Raw genomic sequence first — 21,521 nt, 5'->3', positions numbered from 1 at the left:
AAATCAGTCTATGTAAAAGGGTGAAATTTAACACTGCTTAATTTGTTCAGATATGCTCTGGATTAAAGGCTCAAAACATGTGCACCACAAAGAAAAAATATATTAACCTGTAAAAACATTGAAAGGTAATTTCAGTGTCATTTAATGTCTTCTATAGTTTGATATGGTAGAAGTACAACACAGAGATGGACAGTAAGATGATATAAAGAAGCAGCCATTGATTTAGGAGAGAGGAGAGCAGTGCTTTGTATCATTTAACGATTAAAAGAGTAGTTCTCGTTTCCCACTTATTTGTTGTATAATAGGCAGGTCACTTAGCCTCTTTAGCCTTGGTTTCCTCATCTATAAAATGTGGCTAATACTGCCTGACTTACAGGGTTGTTGTGAAAATTAAATGACGTTTGTGTAAAGCATCTGGCACATATAGGTGCTCAAAATGATCATTATAATCAAAATAGTATTTTGTGTGTTCAGTAGCATTCGAGCAAGCCTGGATCCTGTACCTGGTGATATTATAGCCAGAAATAGGTGGAATGAATGAGCTGTAAACTTGGCCCTGTTCCCAGGTGGCTCCCACCACGTCCTCTTGTGGAGGTTGGAGTACTCAGCTGTGAGTACTTAGAGAGAAAACTGAGAACTTGAGCTCACATAGGTCTCCCAGTGAAGGAGAGAGGCTCTCAACTCAAGGTAAACATATATATGGCATGGAAGGGGATGTAGGACACAAAGGCAATCAAACTCATGGACAGTTTTAATTGTTTTTTATTCCAGGCGTCCTAAGCTAGAAAGCCAGTTGAATTCCTTAAATATGACTTTCTAGAATCATCATGATGAGCAGAAATAACCCACAATGACTTATTTTACAATTATATTCCTGAAATGTCCATTGAAACACCAAGAGGAGATTGAAATTTGCTTAAATAAAGGGGTCATTTTAAAAAGTACAGGATGGATATTGGCAGTAGATAGACCTGGATGCAGATCCTGCTTCTACCACCTACAAGAAATCTCTGTGATCTTGAGCTAGTTGCTTTTTCTCGAGCTAGTAGCTTGAGGCTTTTTGCAGGCCTCAGTTTCCTCATCTGTAAAACAGGACTAATAATATACCCACGTTGTAGGACTGGTATGATGCTGCAAGGGATATTTTATATAAAGTAGCCACCACACTGCCTGGCATAATTATGGATCCAAAGAAATGGTAGTTATTTTATCAAAGTCTGACTCTCTGGACAGATTTATATGTAGTAATTCTGTTAAACAGAAACTTCAGTTAAATAGGCCATGCCATTGTTGACCACTGGGCTCTAACACAGGTAACATTTTTGGCTTTAGGTGGAAGCTGTCCAGCTCATAGCCGATGGAAAAGCTACTCGTATGCCCCAGTCAGAAGAAGCTGCAACATATGAAGGTATCCAGAAAAAGGAAAATGCTGAGGTATTTATATCAACTCAGTAACACATTTCAGAGTTCATTGTTGTCCACCTTTAAGCAGTTCTCAGTGTACCATTTCCTCACCAGAAGGTAGATCTCCAAGGGAGGCTGCTACCCCATCCCTACTCATGTCCACCACTGATGGAGAGAAATGTTTCTATTGCCTTTGAGACTTGCAACATTGGAAGTTCAACCTGTGCTTTGTGCGTTTCTAGATCTCTTGGGATCAGTCTGCTGAAGCTTTACATAACTGGATCCGAGGTCATGATAAAGTCCCTGGAGCTTGGACAGAGATAAATGGACAGGTATGTTCTAGGAACCTTTTTTTTTTTTTTTTTTTGCATATAACCTTTGTAAGAGGTATTACACATAAGTCTAGGCTTCCTCTGGTTCTTCCTTTGGTTGTGAGGAGAGTCTGTGCTCTAGATACATGTGACCAGCTAAAAGAGTTCTAGGTACACGTGACCACCTCCCTCTTTGCTCCGCATGTATTGAGCATTTGGTGTGAAGCAGACACTAGGCACAGCCTCTGCTCTCAGGGAGACTGGAGTTTTATGGAGAAAGCAGAGAAGTGAATAAACACGCACAATGAAGTAAGACAAATTATGTAACTGAGGCCCAGACTCAGGTGTCTTAGGAAAGGCTTTCTAGAAAAGCTGACTGTTTTGCTTGCACTTCGAGAAGAGGTCAACAGGTAGAGAATGAGTCAAAGAGTTGAAGACCCAGAGGTAGGAGAGCATATTACCTGGACAGGGACTCGCAGTAGAGTTCAGTGAAGCTGTAGCTCCAGGTGTGAGGATCAGGTGTGAGAGTCATGGGGAGAGATGCAGCAGGGGCGGTGGGCAGGGGGCAGGAAAGACCTTCTAATCCCTGTGGGATCTCCTCTCAACTCAGCTTCTCAGGTTTCACCTCTTGTAGGAAGTCTACTGACCTCACACGCCCAGCCTGGCGGGATTGGGCGTCCCTTCTCTCTGTTCCCATAACGCCCTGCCTGCCTAGCTCTGACACAGTATATTATATACTATAAGCATCTCTTTATGTATCTATCCCTCTTACCCCCATAGACTGTGAACCCCTCAGGGGCAAGAGCATCATGTTATTGTCTTGATACTCTCAGCACTTACACAGGGTTCTTCGTGCATATTAGGTGTCAATAAAAATATGTGGGATCAGGGCTTCCCTGATGGCGCAGTAGTTGAGAGTCCGCCTGCCGATGCAGGGGACACGGGTTCGTGCCCCGGTCCGGGAAGATCCCACATGCCGCAGAGCGGCTGGGCCCGTGAGCCACGGCCGCTGAGCCTGCGCGTCCGGAGCCTGTGCTCCACAATGGGAGAGGCCACAACAGTGAGAGGCCCGCATACCACAAAAGAAAAAAAAAATATGTGGGCTCAATGAAGGGCCAAGGGAAGAGGTTTAGTGCGGTGCTTGAAGTGTGGGATTGGAGGGCATTATGGAAAGTGAAATAAGTCAGGCAGAGAAAGACAAATACTGTATGATATCACTTATATATGGAATCTAAAAAGTACAACAAATGTAATATAAAAGAAGCAGACTCACAGATACAGAGAACAAACTAGTGGTTACCAGTGGGGAGAGGGAAAGGGCTGGGGGGCAAGATAGGAGTAGGGGATTAAGAGGTACAAACTATTATTTATAAATTAAGCTACAAGGATATATTGTACAACGCAGTGAATATAGCCAATATTTTATAAGTATAAATGGAGTATAACCTTTAAAAATTGTGAGTCACTATATTGTACACCTGTAACTTTATAGTATACATCAACTATACTTCAATAAAAAAATAAACAATGCTACCATGGACATCCTTGCACATGTACCCTTGATCACATGGTTAGTACGGGGTGTATATCTTAGACTAGAGTGACATCATCATAGCATATGAATATATTTTACCACAACTGATAATACCCAGTTTTTCAAAGCAGATATACTCACAAAAAAAGTGTGGGATCTGAAGCCAGAATGTTTCCATTAAAATTCTGGCTTTGCAACTATTTGCTGCGTAACCTTTGGCAGGTTATTTAACCATTGGGTGCCTTGGTTTCCTCATTGAGAATGAGACTAATAATAGTGCCTCCTTTACAGGTTTGGGGTTGTTGTGAAGATGAAATGAGTTAATACACGTTAATTCATCGAAGTACTTAGTCCCTGGCATAGAATGAGTATTCAATAAATATTAAATATTATACTGCTCAATAAATGATAGCTAATGGCCATAGAATTTATAACAATAATTATAACAACAAATCAATTAGTATCCAGTTCTCTTAGTTACAGTCTGGATCCAGTCCTCTTTCCATAAACCGACCCACAAAGCACCTGTACCTCCCATCGTACATCCCACTGCAATATAATAGTTGGTTTACTACTCTGCATCTGCCCTCCCTGATACCCCACCAACACCTCCACTCCCCCCACGAACCCTACCTTCAGGCTGCAAAGTCTGTGAGAGCTTTTATCTCATTCACCTTTGTGTCAAAGTGCATAAATGATAAATGTATACTCATGTCACCTGGATGTGCGGCATTTTTTTAAACTCTTCAATCACACATTCACAGACTGTCTCTTGCTTTGTGTCATTTCCATAGATGCTTGATATCATTGGGAGTGGGGGGTCCCTAATTTTGTCATAAATGAGAATTGCAACTTCAGCTTTTTTGCCAGGAGTGCTGCTCGCATACACCCTTATAACCAGCCTTCACTTCCCCCTTTCACAACCTGGGTTTGATCTCTTTATTAGGTGGTCACTCTCTATGGCTCATCATTACTGAATAGCTCCATCCCTCCTGGAGAACCACTGGAAATTAAAGGTGCCAAGAAGCCTGGTCTTGTTACCAAAAGCGGCCTTGTTCTTTTTGGTAACGATGGAAAAGCAGTGAGTGTTCAACATGGTTACCTCTCAAATAACGTTTTTGGTTTCCTTTGATAACCCAAGCTATTGAGGGACTAGCTTTCATGGGGTAGTCTGGCTTTGCAGTGGGATGTGGGAGCTCAAGGTGTCTGTGCTCCATTTCTCTCTGGGGATGATCTGGTTCTTGGTACCTTGATGAGAAGAAGGCTTCTCAGGACGGGCCCCGAGGACCCGCACAGCCTGGTTTGTGATACAGTAGAAAGAGCTTGGAGTTTAGTCAGGAAACAGGTCGTGAATCCCTGCTCTGCCACTTACTGGTCTTGGGCAGGACGCCTCTCCCCTTGGAGGCTCAGTTTCCGCATCTGTAAAACAGAGAGAGTGATCTTGTCTGTCTGCCTTCCCACTGGCAGAGTCTGGGAGGATTAGATGGTGTGGCCCTCTTTAGAGGCTCCCTCCTCTGCTCACCAGGCAGGCGCCCCCCACCCACTCTGCCTGTGCTTGGGAGCGTGGACTCTGGGCCTCTCTGGGCTCTTGGGCAGCTGCCCAGTGAAGAAAGCAAAAGGGAATTTGCAGCTCACAGGCACTTTCTGATGGCTTACAGGATAGATCAGTTACTAAGATTGAAGGCTTCAGACTCCATCTAGTCCTGGGTTGTAACCCCAGCTCTGTTACTCGCTGTGTGGCACTGGGCAAAGTACTTAATCTCATTGAGCCTCTATTTCCTCATCAGTAAAGTGGGGATAATAAGGACACCTGCCTCCATCAGGATTTATGGGATTGAATAAGATACTTCAGCATATACGTACTTAACACAGTGCCTGCTGCAGAGCAAGTGTTCAGAAGACGGCAGGAGCAGCAGTACTTTTACTGGCAGCGGTGGTAGTCGCAGCAGGCTTTAGACCCAATACCTATATCCGAATGTCAATTTTGGGGGGGCTTATCGTCCATTTTGAGATCTATCTACCCGTAGACTTAACTTCCTCCTTTCTGCTGCCATGGCTGAAATACCATTTCAGTCCTTTTACACATAACGGTGAGTGCTTTTAATCCATATTTTTATATTTGTCAAATAAGCTGCTTCTTATACCCATATAAGACTCCTCCCACCAGTCTCACTTTTGAATTGTCCTAATCCTCAATTCGTCTGCTTGTTTTGTTGTTATTTTATAGCTGATGGTGAGAAATCTGCAGTTTGAAGATGGAAAAATGATTCCTGCCTCTCAGTACTTTTCAGCGGGTGAGACATCAGTGGTGGAACTTACAGCCGAAGAGGTGAAGGTGGCGGAGACCATCAAGGTGAACACGTGAAGTTCTTAATGTTACTCTTTTTTTTTTTTTTTTTTTTTTTTTTTTGCGGTACGCGGGCCTCTCACTGTTGTGGCCTCTCCCGTTGTGGAGCACAGGCTCCGGACGCGCAGGCTCAGCGGCCATGGCTCACGGGCCCAGCCGCTCCGCGGCATGTGGGATCTTCCCGGACCGGGGCACGAACCCCTGTCCCCTGCATTGCCAGGCGGACTCTCAACCACTGCGCCACCAGGGAAGCCCTTAATGTTACTCTTATCTTGGAAAACGAAACCATTTTTGTTAACTGGTACCATTAATCCTCAAAGTAGTTGGGATGGAACTTTTATCTCCTCTCTTTCATATTAGCTGCAAAAGGAAATCAGTGCCAAAATTTATACGCACATTTGTCCCTCACATAAATAATCCAAGGCAGTTCTAGGTTGGCCTGGGGGTTAGGGGTGAAGCTGGAACATGAGGGTTAGGGGTGGAGTCAAGCAGGAACCCAGGCTGGGCTACCTTCAAGATCCTGCTGGGGGTCATCTCCATCCCAGACAGCCAAGAAGAGCACAAGAACACAGAGAATTGTGTGAAGGAGGTTTTTCATGGGACAAACCTGGGAGTACAGGTCACTTATATTCATATTCACCGGCTAGAAGTCAGTCACACGGCCGCCTCTAACTTGAAGAGATGCTGAGAATTGTAATCAGTCCAGGAAAAGAAGTAGGTTTGGTGCGAAGCTAACTAGTCTCTGCCACAGTGTTCTACATGGCAGCTCCCTCATAAAAGTTTCCCTTGTGTAGGTCATCTGGGCTGGAATTTTAAGCAACGTCCCTGTTATAGAAGATTCAACAGACTTCTTTAAATCTGGAGCAAGCTCAATGGATGTTGTCAGGTAAAACCACCACCTTACTGACTCATACCCCTCCACCGGGGATTTTGACTTTGACTTTGACTTTGAAAATCAAATCGAAATCCTTTGTACTGGTTGTTATCACTCTATTGTACCCATCTACTGTATTTCTCTTTTCTTCATCGTTTTTGGTTTGTTTGTTTCCATGGTCAAATACATGTATTTGTTCCCTTCTCTTTGTTGCTAACCAGGAGTTATTTTCATATTTACTATACACCTAGAAAATAATGCTTCTAATTATTTGTTTCATTTAAAAGTCTGTCTTCATATTTCTTAGTTGATTCTCCTCCAGTTAGAATTGGGAAGTTCTGAGTGAGAATGTTAAAAAGGATTTCCCTATATAGTCTCACCTGAAAGGATACCTAACATTGATTATGCTTACCCCCAATCTTTTTCTCCTATCTCCCTAAGTTACCCGGTATGATATATCTAGAAAGAGGATTGTCAGACTTCTTGCAAGAGTGAGGGTAATCACTCTACAGTCAGAATTTCTCTACAGAGGTTTCAAACAAGTAGAAAGGGCGAGAGGACTAGAAAGCCACCCTGTATGGCATGAAGCGCAGACCAGGATCCTAACAGTGGCAAGTCTGGCAGAGGTGCTTTTTCTTTGAGGGCCACACTATGGCCATTTACTAAATAAACAAGGTAAACTCCTCTTGACAATCCTTCATGTCGGCAAAGCAGGTGTTCTTGATGAACATTCTATTTATTTATTTATTCATTCATGTATTTAACAAAATTTATTGAACATTTATGACATCAGGAACAGTTTTTTGCACTGGGGATACAGTCATGAACAAGACAAAGTCCCTTCATTCGTGGATCTTTTTTATTCCAATCATCAAAAACAATCCTCTCAAGAGCAAATATCATTATCAGAAGTTAAAAGTTTTGGTTCCTCAAGTTACAGATTTCTCAGCTATGGTTCATGAGTTCCCAGAAACTTCTCATTTGCTCAACTAAAGATTTCAACATTGCACTTTTTTTTTTTTTTTTTTTGCAGTACGCGGGCCTCTCACTGTTGTGGCCTCTCCCGTTGCGGAGCACAGGCTCCGGATGTGCAGGCTCAGCGGGCATGGCTCACGGGCCCAGCCGCTCCGCGGCATGTGGGATCTTCCCTGACCGGGGCACGAACCCGTGTCCCCTGTATCGGCAGGCGGACTCTCAACCACTGTGCCATCAGGGAAGCCCTCAACATTGTACTTTTTTTTTTTTTTTTTTTTCTTCTTTTTGCGGTATGCGGGCCTCTCACTGCTGTGGCCTCCCCCGTTGCGGAGCACAGGCTCCGGACGCGCAGGCCCAGCGGCCATGGCTCACGGGCCCAGCCGCTCCGCGGCATATGGGATCCTCCCAGACCGGGGCACGAACCCGTATCCCCTGCATCGGCAGGCGGACTCTCAACCACTGCGCCACCAGGGAGGCCCCAACATTGTACTTTTAACTCTAGTTTTTTGCTAACAAGATACCCCTGCAGGAGTTACCCATTTCCTGTTTGACTTACCATAATCATCTGATATTATTATCTTGGACTACCAAGGCACCTCATCTCTTTTAGGGACTAAATGGCTGAGCAACCCCTGTGGTGAGCTTTCTAGTACACCTCTGTCTGGTACACCTTTGCTACTCAAGAAATATCAAATTAGAGCTATGATTTGAAAAATTAACAGTGAAAAATCAAAGGGTTGAAAAGGACTTTACAAGTTATATTAACCTTCCCGATGGTTCTATTTAGTACCTATCTTAGCCATGTAACACAAACAAATGTTTATTTTATTGTTTCACAGGATCTAGAGAAAATATTCTACGGTATGACCTTGGTTTCTTATAATCGTCACAGTTCAGACATTTTCCTTATTTCTTATTCCTTGGGTATTTTGAAAGCAAAGAAACTGATTTTATGTGCCCTTTATCATCTTGCTTGAAAGTAATTAAAATGTCTTTGCCTTGATTTCTTGTATTTCTAGTCATGTATAAAAAAAATTGCTGGGACTTCCCTGGCCGTCCAGTGGTTAAGACTCTGCACTTCCAGTGCAGGGGGTACAGGTTCGATCCCTGGTCGGGGAACTAAGACCCCACATGCCATGCGATACAGCCAAAAATAAATAAAAATTTTTTTAAATAAATAAAAAGTTTAAAAATTGCCACAGTCCTTCAAGACAGCTTAGAAAAATTTTTCCCCCAATCGTATTAATTTCTCTGATTATTATCATAGAAGATCTCATGGGATATAAATAGGCATGTGACATACGTCCTTACTTCAAAGCATGTTAAATGTAATCACAGTCCCTCTAAGCTCTTTTAAAAATGTAAGTAACATGAGCTGGTTCTTCCTTTCAGGCTGGTTGAAGAGATAAGACAGAAATGTGGAGGACTTCAGTTACAGAATGAGGATGTTTATATGGCCACCAAGTTTGAAGACTTCATCCAAAGAGTCGTGAGGAAACTGAGAGGAGAAGATCAAGAAGCGGAGCTAGTGGTGGATTATGTAAGCCTGTCCATGGTGTTGAAAACCTAAATCATTAAGACCTTCGTACTATAAAAGAATGCTGTACCTTTCATCCATTTGTTTTTACATTTACAACCTTTTTAAAATGACAGTTTTATTGAGATTATAATTCAGTTACCATACATTTCACCCTTTTAAAATGTATAATTCATTGGTTTTTAGTATATTCACCGAGTTGTGCAACCATCACCACTATCTGGTTATGGAACATTTTTATCACCTCCTAAAAAGAAACCCTGTATCCCTTGGCAGTCATTCTCTGCTCTCCTCTCTAATTTACTTTCTATTTCTATGGATTTGCCTATTCTAGACATTTCATATAAATGGAATTATGTAATAAGTGGCCTTTTGCAGCTGGCTTCTTTCACTTAGCATAATGTGTTCAAGGTTCATCCATATTGTAGAGTAGATTATCACTTCATTCCTTTTTCCTAGCCAAGTAATAGTCCATTGTGTGGATAAACTACATTTTGTTTATCCTTTCCTCAGTTGATGTACATTTGGACTGTTTCTACTTTTGGGCTATTATAAATAATGCTGTTATGAAAATTCATGTATACGTTTTTGTGTGAACATATGTTCTCAGTTCTCTTGGGTAAATATCTAGAAGTGGAATTGATGAGTCATATCGTAACTCTATGTTTAACTTTTTGAGGAACTGCCCATCTGCTTTCCAAAGTGACTACACCATTTTACAATGCCAGTAGCAATGTAGGAAGCTTCTAATTTCTTCATGTCCTCTCCAACATATGCTATTGTCTGTCTTTTCTCTTTCAACTGTTCTAGCAGGTGTGAAGTGATATCTTGTTCTGGTTTTGATTTACATTTCCCTAATGACTACTGATAAACATCTTTTCATGTGCTTAGTGGCCACTTGTATGTCTTCTTTGGAGAAATACCTATTCAAATATTTCACCTGTTTGTTTGTTTTTTGTCATTGTTGTTGTTTCTTTTGTTTTGGTTTGGTTTTTTGGGCCTCACCAAGCAGCTTGTAAGATCTTAGTTCCCTGACCACGGATGGAACCCAGGCCCCTGGCAGTGAGGACACCCAGTCCTAACCACTGGACCACCAGGGAATTCCCTCAAATCCTTTGCTTCTTTTTTAACCGGGATATTTGTCTTTTTAATTTTTGAGTTGTAGGAGACCTTAGTATGTTTTGGATACTAGACCCTAATCAGATTTATTATTTGTAAATATTTTGTCCCATTCTGTGGGTTTTCTTTTCACTTTTTTGATAGTGTCCTTTAACACACAAAAGTTTTAAAATTTGATTAAGTCCAATTAATCTGTTTGTTCTTTTGCCACTTGGGCTGCTGTATGTCTTGTTTTCTGCCTTTTTTGCTCCTCCACCCCTTTACTGCTCTCTTTTTTGTTAAATGGATATTGTCTAGTATGCCAGTGTAATCTCGTTTGCTATATATTTTTATTTTCTTAATGGTTGCCTTGAGGATTCCAAGAGACGTTTTTCTTAAAACATTCTAGCTCAGGTTAATACCAGCTTAATACCAATAGTGTAGAAAAAAATTGGTACAGTATAGCTCTGTTCCCTACCCCCTTATTTGGGCTATAACTGTCATACAAATACATCTTTATACATTATAAGCCCACCAACATAGTTTTATAATTATTGCTTTACGCAGTTGTCTTTCAAATCAGATAGAAGAAGAAAAGGATTTAAAAACAAAAATACATTTATACTGACTTATACTTACTTTTGTCAGTGTTCTTTATTTTTTCATGTAGATTTAAATTACTGTCTAGTGTCCTTCCATTTCTGCCGGAAGGACACTTTTTAGTACTTTTTGAAAGGCGGTGAGCTAGCAATGTTCATGTGCTAGCAATGTGCTAGTTTCGTTCATTCGGGAATGATTTAATTTCTCCTTTGTTCTTGGAGGGTATTTTTTGCTGTATGTGGAATTTTCGGTTGACAGTCTCTTTCTTTCAGCACTATGAATATATCATCCTATTGCTTTCTGGCCTCCGTGGTTTCTGAGGATAAGTCATCTGTTAATTTTATTGAGGATCCCTTTTATGCGATGAGTTGCTCCTCCCTTGCTGCTTTCAAGATTCCCTCTTTGTCTTTGGCTCTTGACAATTTTTATATGATGTGTTTAAGATGGATCTCTGAGATTTTTCTACTTGGAGTTTATTGAGCTTCTCGGACGTGCAGATTAATGTTTTTCATCAAATTTGGGACATTTTCAGCCATTATTTCTTCAAATATTCTTTCTGCCCCTCTCCACTTCTCCACTCATTCCTGGGACTCTCATTATGCATGTGTTGGTACATTTGATGGTGTTCTTCAGGTTTCTAAGGCTCTATTCATTTTTTTTTTTTTTTTTTTTTTTTTTTCCGTACGCGGGCCTCTCACTGTTGTGGCCTCTCCCGTTGCGGAGCACAGGCTCCGGATGCGCAGGCTCAGCGGCCATGGCTCACGGGCCCAGCCGCTCCGCGGCATATGGGATCCTCCCAGACCGGGGCACGAACCCGTATCCCCTGCATCGGCAGGCGGACTCTCAACCACTGCGCCACCAGGGAGGCCCCATTTTTTTAAAATATTTATTTATTTATTTTTAAAATTTATTTTGGCTGTGCCGGGTCTTCATTGCGGCACGTGGGATCTTTAGTTGTGGCATGCAGACTCTTAGTTGTGGCATGCGAACTCTTAGTTGCAGCATGCATGTGGGATCTAGTTCCCCAACCAGTGATTGAACCCGGGCCCCCTGCATTGGGAGTGCAGCATCTAACCCACTGGACCACCAGGGAAGTCCCTCTATTCATTTTTTAAATTCTTTTTCCCTCCTATTTTCAGACCGGATATCTCTATTGACCCATTGTCTGGTTTGCTAATTCTTTCTTCTGCCTGCTTGAATCTACTGTTGAACCTCTCCAGTGACTTTTAAAATTTCAGTTATTGCACATTGCTTTTTTATGGCTGAGTAGTATTCCATTGTTTGTATGTATATGTATATATATATGCCACATCTTCTTTATCCATTCATCTGTTGATGGACATTTAGGTTGTTTCCATGTCTTGGCTATGTAAATAGTGCTGCTATGAACATTGGGGTGCATGTATCTTCTCAAATTTAGAATTTTGTCTGGATAAATGCCTAGGAGTGGGATTGCTGGATCATATGGCAACTCTATTTTTAGTTTTTTAAGGAACCTCCATACCGTTTTCCATAGTGGCTGCACCAATTTAATTCCCACCAACAGTGTAGGAGGGTTCCCTTTTCTCCACATCCTCTCCAGCATTTGTTATCTGTAGACTGTTTAATGATGGCCATTCTGACCCATGTGAGTGGTACCTGATTGTAGTTTTGATTTGTATTTCTCTAATACTTACTGATGATGAGGAGCAAGCTACCCTCTTGCTATTTTTTGTTTCTTTTCTAGGCATCATCAATTTCTCTATGTAAAATAATTTCTGAAATCATTAAATTTCCTTTTTAATGCCTTCATTGATGTGGGATTTTATGCCAATAATGCTCTTTCACATATATAATTTTAATTATGTCTCTTAATAACTGTATGAAGCAGGTATATTATCCCTATTTTATTGTTGAAAAAACTGAGATTTATAGAGGTTAATGGACTAATCTAAATTCACTTGCCAGCTAATAGTAGAGAGTACAATTTAAGCAACACATATATAAGAGAGGGAAAGTGAAAATGGGGAAGAACACTGGAAAGAAAACTTAAAATGGCACCAGTGTAAAAGGAAACCTATTGACAGGCAATTTCAAAACTTTGAATGATAGCAGTTGGTGCACTCCACAGATGTTGCCACTAGATGGTGGTGTTTCCATTATCTTGAGGACTTCTGAGTCATATTTCATCTCTATGAAGAAGAAAACAGATCTTTATAAAGCTCTCCCTAGAGTACTTCGGTCATCACAGAAGCTGACCTCCTGTCTCAATGGCCAATCTAAGCATCATGAGGCCTAAATATTACATACGCTTGTCTCTTCTGGACAGTTAGCACTAGAATCCCATTGACTTAACGCCTCCTTCTGCATTAGTGAATAAGCTTCTTTATTGCTATTTGGTATCAAATGCATATGCACAGAAATCCATTGAATCTATTAATATAATTCTCTCTCTTAGGTTTCAAAGGAGGTCAATGAAATGACAGTAAAAATGCCATATCAGTGTTTCATAAATGGACAGTTCACAGATGCCGATGATGGAAAGACTTATGACACCATCAACCCAACAGATGGATCTGTGAGTAATTTCTTAGCGTGTGTAGTGACCACTGATCATGGATTTTTTCATTTATACACTGTTATAAAACAGTCTTAAAAAGTTACTTATTCTATTACTCTGCCCCTGAGCACTTAATATAAATGTACTTCATGCATTTCTTTCAACTATTCATTTCTGGTACTGGCTGCTGTTAACTACAGTAACCAACTTTAAAGAATGAGTATTTATGATGAATTTAGATGGATCACTATACGTATACACATCAGAAGCACAATTCCACATAAAGCTATATGTGTGAAAAAAAAATCTCAGACTTTGCAAGCTCGTGGTGAGAAATTCAGCTTCCCCAAAGCAAGAGAAGAAATACAGTTTCCTAAATGTGTCTTCTCATAGTGTAGTGTGACATGCGAAGTACTAAAGTTTAGGCTCATAATTTTCATGTTAAAATTGTTTTTTTTCTTTACTATATTACTGGAAGTATTGATTTTCCATCATAAAAATTCTTTGAATTTTATAGTATAATAATTAATCTCAAGAAACCTAATTGCATATCTCCATATATAAATGACCTAGAACCGATTTTTTCCTACCTTGAAATAGACGATATGCAAAGTATCCTATGCCTCTTTGGTGGATGTTGATAAAGCAGTAGCAGCAGCCAAAGATGCTTTTGAAAATGGTGAATGGGGAAGAATGAATGCACGAGAAAGAGGAATATTGATGTACAGGTATGATTTTTAAGAACACAGCCTGTGGCCTTTGGATACTGACTAACATTGCCGAGATTTTAAAAATTTCTTCAGAACATTCTAGCATGCACCTGTTATATAGCATGTCTTTTGCTCCTTGCATCCTATAAAATCCCATATGTATGAGTTCCTGATTTTTGTACTGTTGCTTGTTTCAGTCAGTGTCCCTGTACCGGAAGAAGTTTAGTAAAGGACTATGTATTTGTAAAGATGTGAGCAAGGTCAAGGGAATCCGTCAAAGGATAATGAAGCACCCAGGCAGGGGTAGAACAGGGGGAAGGTGCTCTTACTCCAAGGCCTGGGGGGACAGAGGAAGGAGCTGTTACTAGAATCAGGTAAGATCTATAGCTGTAGGAGAAGACCACACTACAGCGGGTTTGGGTAGTGGGACGCAGCATCTGCCGATGTACAGCCCATCACAGAGGCAACCAGAGGAGTCAAATCCCAGACCCTTTTATCCTCCAGTTCACCAGTCTCCTGGGGGTGCCTCCCACTGGCCCCTCATTAGCCATGCCCAGTGAGAGAGCACGGGAGCCTGTGATGTAGTCTCTAAAGGTCATCCTCCAGGGATGACAGAGCAGGGTGGAGACGAGCAGCACAGGGAGAGCATCCAGCACCCTGCTGTTTCCAAAGGGAAATTTTAAATCTACTTCCTGTGTAGGGAGTAGATGCAAGGAGGAAAAACACTAAGGCCCGGAAAGGGTATTATAAATCGGTAGCTGAGTATGCCAGGAGTAATCAGATTCGATCATAAATTCAGTTTTCTACTTGCTAAAAGCCAAATCGCTGACTTTGTCCAAAGATTTCTTGGAACAGGATCTGAAAGAAACATTAGGGAGGAGGATTTCAAGCCTGACTTTGGAATGGTCCAAAGGGAACATCTCAGAACCACTAAAGGAAGGAAGGAAAACAAATGGAGGAGGTGAACACAAAAGATGAACTTTGACTATTTCATAGTCATTAGACAGTCCTGTACTTATCTTCCCGAAGAAACTAGACACCAAACAGAAACCTGTTGCAGTGTTTACCATTCATTCCATGTTTTTCTGTCTTTGTCCTTTTCAGCTAGTGTTGGAAATATTTCTGTCCCAACCAGAAATCCTCAAGTGTTCCTGGGTTCTCTAGGAGTGTGGTTTGCCCTGTAACATCTCGCAGTATATTCATGAACTATCCACATTCCCACTGTTTTCTATCATTGATCTCCTTGGATTACTGTGGCTCAATGACTATTTTACTGCTTATACATCTATGATGCAAATGATACAGACTTCCAATGCCCTCTGTTTCTTCCTTATAACTCTTAAAACAAATTATTAATGAAATTTTTTATTGAATGTCTGTCTTCCCTCCTAGACCATGTTCTCCATGAGGACAGAGACCTGGGTCATTTGTGTTCACCTTTGAGTTCTCAGCCCTTAGGATGATGCATTAAATGCAGTAGAGACTCAATATTTGTTGAATGAATCTCTTTATGCATACAGACTAGCAGACCTACTGGAAGAGAACCAAGAAGAGCTGGCAACCATCGAAGCCCTCGATTCAGGGGCTGTCTACACCTTGGCTCTGAAGACTCACATTGGAATGTCTGTGCAAACATTCAGATATTTTGCTGGCTGGTGTGACAAAATTCAAGTAAGTGCAAATGTTGTTTGTCTCCATGTAGATCATTCCAAGAGGAAAAGGGACGAATGTTTATTAGTCTGTAAAGACACTTTGTCAGAGCCACCCCTTATGTAGGTTTTCTCATCTTATCCTTATAACAATCATCTGAGGTAGGTGGATATCTATTAACTCTTATTACAGGTGAGGAAATTGAGGCTTGAGGACAATGAATGACTTACCTATGGTCACATAGTAAGTAAACCATAGAGCTAGGATTTGAACTCAAGATTTTCTGAACCTAAAATCTAATGATGTTCTTTGTACTTTACTATAATGTCTCTTGAGAGCATCTAACAGTCTTGTTGGCATATAGAGAGAAGCCTGGTATCATGGAGGAATTGAAAACTCAAATACCTATAGAGGTCAGAGAGCTAACATAGATGGGCTATGCAGACTGGTTATAAGAAAAAGATTTTAAAGACATGAGTTCAATAAAAATTTCCATTTCCTTTTTTCTACAAGAAAATAAATATTACATGTGTGATGATAAATGGCAACTATACCTGGCTTTGGTATTAGGATACAGAGGGAAATAGGGCTTGTAGCAAACAGCAGAGTGCATGCCACTCATAGACTCATGGTAACCATTGAAGCACCAGCCATCACAGCCACATTCCCAGCAGCAAGGAGGAAGTGGGGAAGAGGGAGAAAGGTAAAGGACTTTAAAAAGCATTCCGATCCTCCTACACCTTGTGCTTACATCTCCCATTGGCTGTCTCTGCTAAGGAGACTGGGAAACATAATATTTTATCTGGGCACATTGCTGCCAAAACCATTAATATAGAATCAGAGAGAACTGGTTCCAAGCCTCAGCTTTGACACTTACCAGCTATTGTTGTAAAAGTTATTTACCTCTCTGTGCCTTACTTTGCTCATCTGTAAAATGGTCAAAATAATCCATACCTTGCAAGTTATGTTATGAGGATTAGAAACAAGTGTTTATATAATAGAGGATTAAAGTCTGCACCATAGTAGGTCTTGCACATAAATGTCATTTTTATTATTGTTCAGCCACAAAATCATACATATGTAAGTATTTAGTAAGAGCAGTTCAAGTCCATCCTTCATCCTCAATTATGAAATCCAAATTGCTGTGAAACCTGAAAATTGATTTGTTTGATTGGTTCAGACTCATTTGGCGCCAAAACATGACCTGAACCAAGATGAGTCTATAATCTTTATTCATATCACTTAGAGTGAATATTCATATATTTCACTGAATAAATATTAATATGCTTGATTATGGGGGGCTTCCCCAGGCCTTATTGGAGGTTATAGATATAATAACATTGTATAAGGTATATACATTATATTATGTTTCTAAAGTCAAAAAATTCTGAATCCCAAAACACACCTGGCCCCAAGGGTTTCAGATAAGAGACTGTACACTTACTTGTATTAGTAACAGCAATAATATTTTATGTGGCAAAACAGATGTATAGCTTCAGTTAAAGACGACTGTCATGAATCAGTTGGGATCAAATTTGGCTGCGTATAATAGAAAACCCAACTAAGAAGTTTGTTTTTATCTCACTTTCAGGAGTCTAAAGGCAGGCAGTCAAGTCCAGTGTGTGAGATAAAGATTCCTGCTCTTTCTTTGCCAGGGCATCCTTATACCATATGATCTCTACCCTCATGGCTGCATCTTGGTCTCTTGATAACCACTGCAGTGCCAGCCTTTTTAGCAACATTCTGAGCAGGAAGAAGGAAAAAGTGAGAGTGAGGGGAAGAGTAAAAGAGCACTTGTCCAAGCTGAGTCAGCCTACTTTAAAGAGTGTTCCCCTTTCAGTGCTTTGTGCTTACGTCTTCCATTGGCCATCCCTATCTGCTATGGAAACTGGGGGACGTAGTAGTTTATCTGGGCACGTTGCCATTCCCATTATTAATATAGGGTTTCTGTTACTAAGAACGGAGGGGAGAATGGATATTGCTCAGGCAGTTAACATTCTCTGCCATGCCAAGACATTGGGAATGGAGGCGATTAAATTAGAATTATGTTTTTTTTCTCCTGTGTCTCAGTTCTTTTGAGAAAGACATAGCAGTTCCTTTTTAGGTGTAGATGTATTTCTCATAAATTGAACACTGCTTTTTTAATATCAGCTAAGAAAAAGCAAGAGAGGCAGACAGAAAATGGATTCGTTAAGTTTACCCACTGAAATTAGTAAAATAGTATCAACCTTTTTCATTCTTTAGGGTTCTACAATTCCCATCAACCAGGCCCGTCCAAATCGCAATCTGACCTTCACCAGGAAGGAGCCACTTGGGTAAGACAAGGAGAGCGCTTCTGAGTGACTTGTGTTAGTTCGAGAGGACTGAGGATGTCTCTTTCTTCCCCGGCAGTGTCTGTGCCATTATCATCCCCTGGAACTACCCGCTGATGATGCTGGCGTGGAAGAGCGCTGCGTGCTTGGCAGCAGGCAACACCTTAGTGCTCAAGCCGGCGCAGGTAAGACGCGCAGAGCAAGGTACAGCATCTCCTCCTCTCCCGTTTACTTAAAACCAGAGACGTACATTTACAAATATTATGTCTTTAAGCAAAAATGGGATCATATATCACAACATCATTTCATATATCATGGGCATCTTTTCATACTAGTAAATATTGATTTTTAATAGCTACCCAGTGTATCCTATGGGGATTCCAAAATTTAGAACTTCCATGACAGTGGAAGCAGGCATAGTGTATGTCAGTGAAATCCATTAAATTTCTACAAACCAATTCAATTCTTGCAAAATGCCACATGCCCAGTAGTGATTTAGAGTAGCTTCGACATATAAAAAAAAAAGTTTTTTGCAGGCATTCAAATTTTCATTATCAAAAATATTGTAAAGTTATGCAAGATGAGGGACAAGCATGCAAAAGAATGTATGTAATTGTGGCAGCTGTGTGGAAATATATACATGTGGAAAATGAGGAAATAATTGAAAAAATAATTCAGATGATAGAGTTCTCAAAAACATCTTTTTAATGCTACAGTAGCTTTTCAAGAAAAGAATATGGTAGCCAACTTAACACCTGGCTCAGCATTTACTCTGAACAGTGCACAGTGGTAGACATTCTGAGGTACCCAAGTTGCGGAGAAAACTTGGTCTCTATTCAAGAAGAGTTTACAGTTTGTTACTTATTAACTATTCTTTTATTTCTTCTTTTAGGATTTAAAAAAAATACAGTTTCGTTTGTCATAACTACATAGTCATGTGACCACAGCCATCTTGTTTTCCTCATTAAAAACAATTTCAGTAAAAAAAACAGGTATACATTCAAAAATTTTTTTAATTCAAAAGATACCAAGAGGTAGATAGTGAAAAGTCTCCCTCTTATTCCCCCAGCCCACCAATTTACCTCCCAGAGGCCACCAATGTTATTGTTATTTATTAGTTTCTTAGGTATTCCAGAAATATTCTCTGTGTATACAAACATATTTTTTAAATTAAATAAATAAATAACTTTTTAAAAATATTTTTTAACCAATTAAAAAACACACAGGAGGAGAAGGGGAAATGGGAAATTGCTAATCAACAAGCATAAAGTTTCAATTATGCAAGATGAGTAAGTTCTAGAAATCTGCTACATATCATTTTGCCTGTAGTTAACTATACTGTATTGTACACTTAACAATTTAAGAGAGTAAATGTCATGTTAAGTGTTCTAACCATAATGCAATACAAAATTAAAATAAAATAAAATAGTAGTATTCTATACATACTACCAAAGGGGGAAAAAATAACTTAAAAAAAAATTTATTGAGCATTTAGTATGTGCCACATGCTGTTAAGCACTTTTTCTTTAATTTAAAAAAATTTTAAAATATGTATGTATATATGTATGTATTTATTTATCTATGCCGTGCCGGGTCTTAGTCGCGGCATGCGGGATCTTTTAGTTGCAGCATGTGGACTCTTAGTTGCGGCATGCATGCAGGATCTAGTTCCCCAAATACAGATCAAACCCGGGCCCCCTGCATTGGGAGCTCGGAGTCTTACCCACTGGACCACCAGAGAAGTCCCCAAAACTTCTTTTTTTAAAACAGTTCCCAGTGTGTAGATAAACAATATTTTATTTAACCAATACCTAATTAATAGATATTGAGATTTTCCCATCTTTTTGCTGTTATAAACTATGTTGCAGTTAATAACCTTTTAAATATGGCATCATGCACATGTGCAATTATCTTTATAGGGTGGTATGTTCCTAATAGCAGAATCACTTAGTTAAAAGATACATGTGTTTGTGTGACAGCTGCTGGCTCATCCTTCCATGGGAATGGAACAGTTCACCAGCATCCTGTATGAGTGCTGTTTCTCCCAAGCAGCAACATTCATTAAACAGCAAGAAGCTAGTAAAGTGAAGAGAGAAGGCAGATAACCTAGCCCAGTGGTGCTCAATCCTGGCTGCACATTAGAATCGTCTGGAGTTCTCTTTTTTTTCTTTTTTTTTTTTTGTGGTACGTGGGCCCCTCACTGTTGTGGCCTCTCCCGTTGTGGAGCACAGGCTACGGATGTGCAGGCTTAGCGGCCATGGCTCACGGGCCCAGCCACTCCGCGGCATGTGGGATCTTCCCAGACCGGGGCATGAACCCATGTCCCCTGCATCGGCAGGCAGACTCTCAACCACTGCGCCACCAGGGAAGCCCTGGAGTTCTCTTTTAAAAATACTGATATCTGGGCCCCATTGGCAGAGTTTCTAATTTAATTGGTCTGGGTCAGAGGCCAGGCATTGGTATTACTTAAAATCTTCACGTTAGTTTCTAAGGTACAGTCAGGGTTGAGAACCACTATATGGCATCCAAAGAGAGTGCTAAGCATTGGAAAACCCTAGTGATTACATAGAATGTTCAAAATTTACAGACATGTATTGAGTGCCCACTGTTTGCCAGGCATATTATCAGTGACAAAGACATAAAATTTCTGTTCCTGTGGAAATTACAGTCTAACTCTATCTGCAATTTAAAACTGATAGTTTAATGATTGATGATAATTTTAATCCTGAGAATGAAAGACCCAAAGTTGCCATTGTTATGTGGGAGATATCTTTTTATTATGATATGAAACCATTGATAGTATTAAGGCCCTGTGCAAATGGCAGGAGGGCTGAATCAGTTGGCTTTCCCCCCTTTACCAGTAAGAAGTACAGACGCCCATGGTCTGAACTGGTCAGGCCTGTCAGGCTCTAACACCTTTTTTAATCTAATATTTAATAATGACCTACTCATGTCCAGAACACTGCTAAATGCTTTCACTTATATCATTTAAACCTATAATCCTGCCATAATATAAACCTATATTCCAGTTGGTTAGCCGAATGGAAGAAAATCAATAAAATGAAAAGGGATGAGACAAAGATGAAACAATTTGTTTTATTTTATTTATTAATGGCATAAAATCTTTTTATTCTTACTTTAAAAAACTTATCACTAATTTAGGATAGTTTTTAAAAAAGTCTTTCTAATCATGGTGACTTCATACTAAGGCATAATAATATACACTTTGGTCTAGGATTGTCTTTAACTATAGTAGGTATAAATCCACTATTTGAGATAGCTTCTTGACAATTTCAAATATTTGGGCATTTGAAATTTCTTGTCAAGTCTAACTAGATTGCCATTTTTTTTAAACCTCACAATGTCATTGTCATGGACCTGTTACTAGAAGGAGGAAAAATGTTAACCCTGCTTTTTTCTTGTTGTTTACTTGTATTTGCTCTATTAGTATTATTTATTATGCAGTTTCTATGTAGATTCTTTTTAAGTCACTTGATCATTTTACGAAGTTTGCTTTAGTTAAAACAACAACAGTCTATGAACCCATGCAACCTGGCCTGTAAACGTCAACCCACGGCAATATTCTGAAAGCACAGGAGCAAGTGAGGAAACCACTGTTTTTCCCTTGGC

At 40.2% G+C, this 21,521-nt stretch overlaps 1 protein-coding gene across 2 annotated transcripts in view; it reads left to right on the top strand.

The window, feature by feature from the left end:
• ALDH1L2 (aldehyde dehydrogenase 1 family member L2) overlaps positions 1–21,521 on the top strand; it is a 58,199-nt gene that overhangs the window by 16,912 nt on the left and 19,766 nt on the right. For both annotated transcript variants that reach the window (XM_082636877.1, XM_082636878.1), the window contains exons 5-15: positions 1,333–1,434; positions 1,647–1,736; positions 4,196–4,330; positions 5,477–5,602; positions 6,391–6,482; positions 8,838–8,985; positions 13,118–13,237; positions 13,820–13,947; positions 15,450–15,600; positions 17,824–17,894; positions 17,971–18,076. In XM_082636877.1, coding sequence (XP_082493003.1) covers positions 1,333–1,434; positions 1,647–1,736; positions 4,196–4,330; positions 5,477–5,602; positions 6,391–6,482; positions 8,838–8,985; positions 13,118–13,237; positions 13,820–13,947; positions 15,450–15,600; positions 17,824–17,894; positions 17,971–18,076 — 1,269 coding nt within the window. The remainder of the gene's footprint in view (positions 1–1,332; positions 1,435–1,646; positions 1,737–4,195; positions 4,331–5,476; positions 5,603–6,390; positions 6,483–8,837; positions 8,986–13,117; positions 13,238–13,819; positions 13,948–15,449; positions 15,601–17,823; positions 17,895–17,970; positions 18,077–21,521) is intronic.

The sequence above is a fragment of the Mesoplodon mirus genome (genome assembly GCF_964341445.2).
Source record: "Mesoplodon mirus genome assembly, chromosome: 11".
NCBI classification, from domain to species: Eukaryota; Metazoa; Chordata; class Mammalia; order Artiodactyla; family Ziphiidae; genus Mesoplodon; species Mesoplodon mirus.
This window is presented reverse-complemented; position numbering and strand designations above follow the sequence as displayed.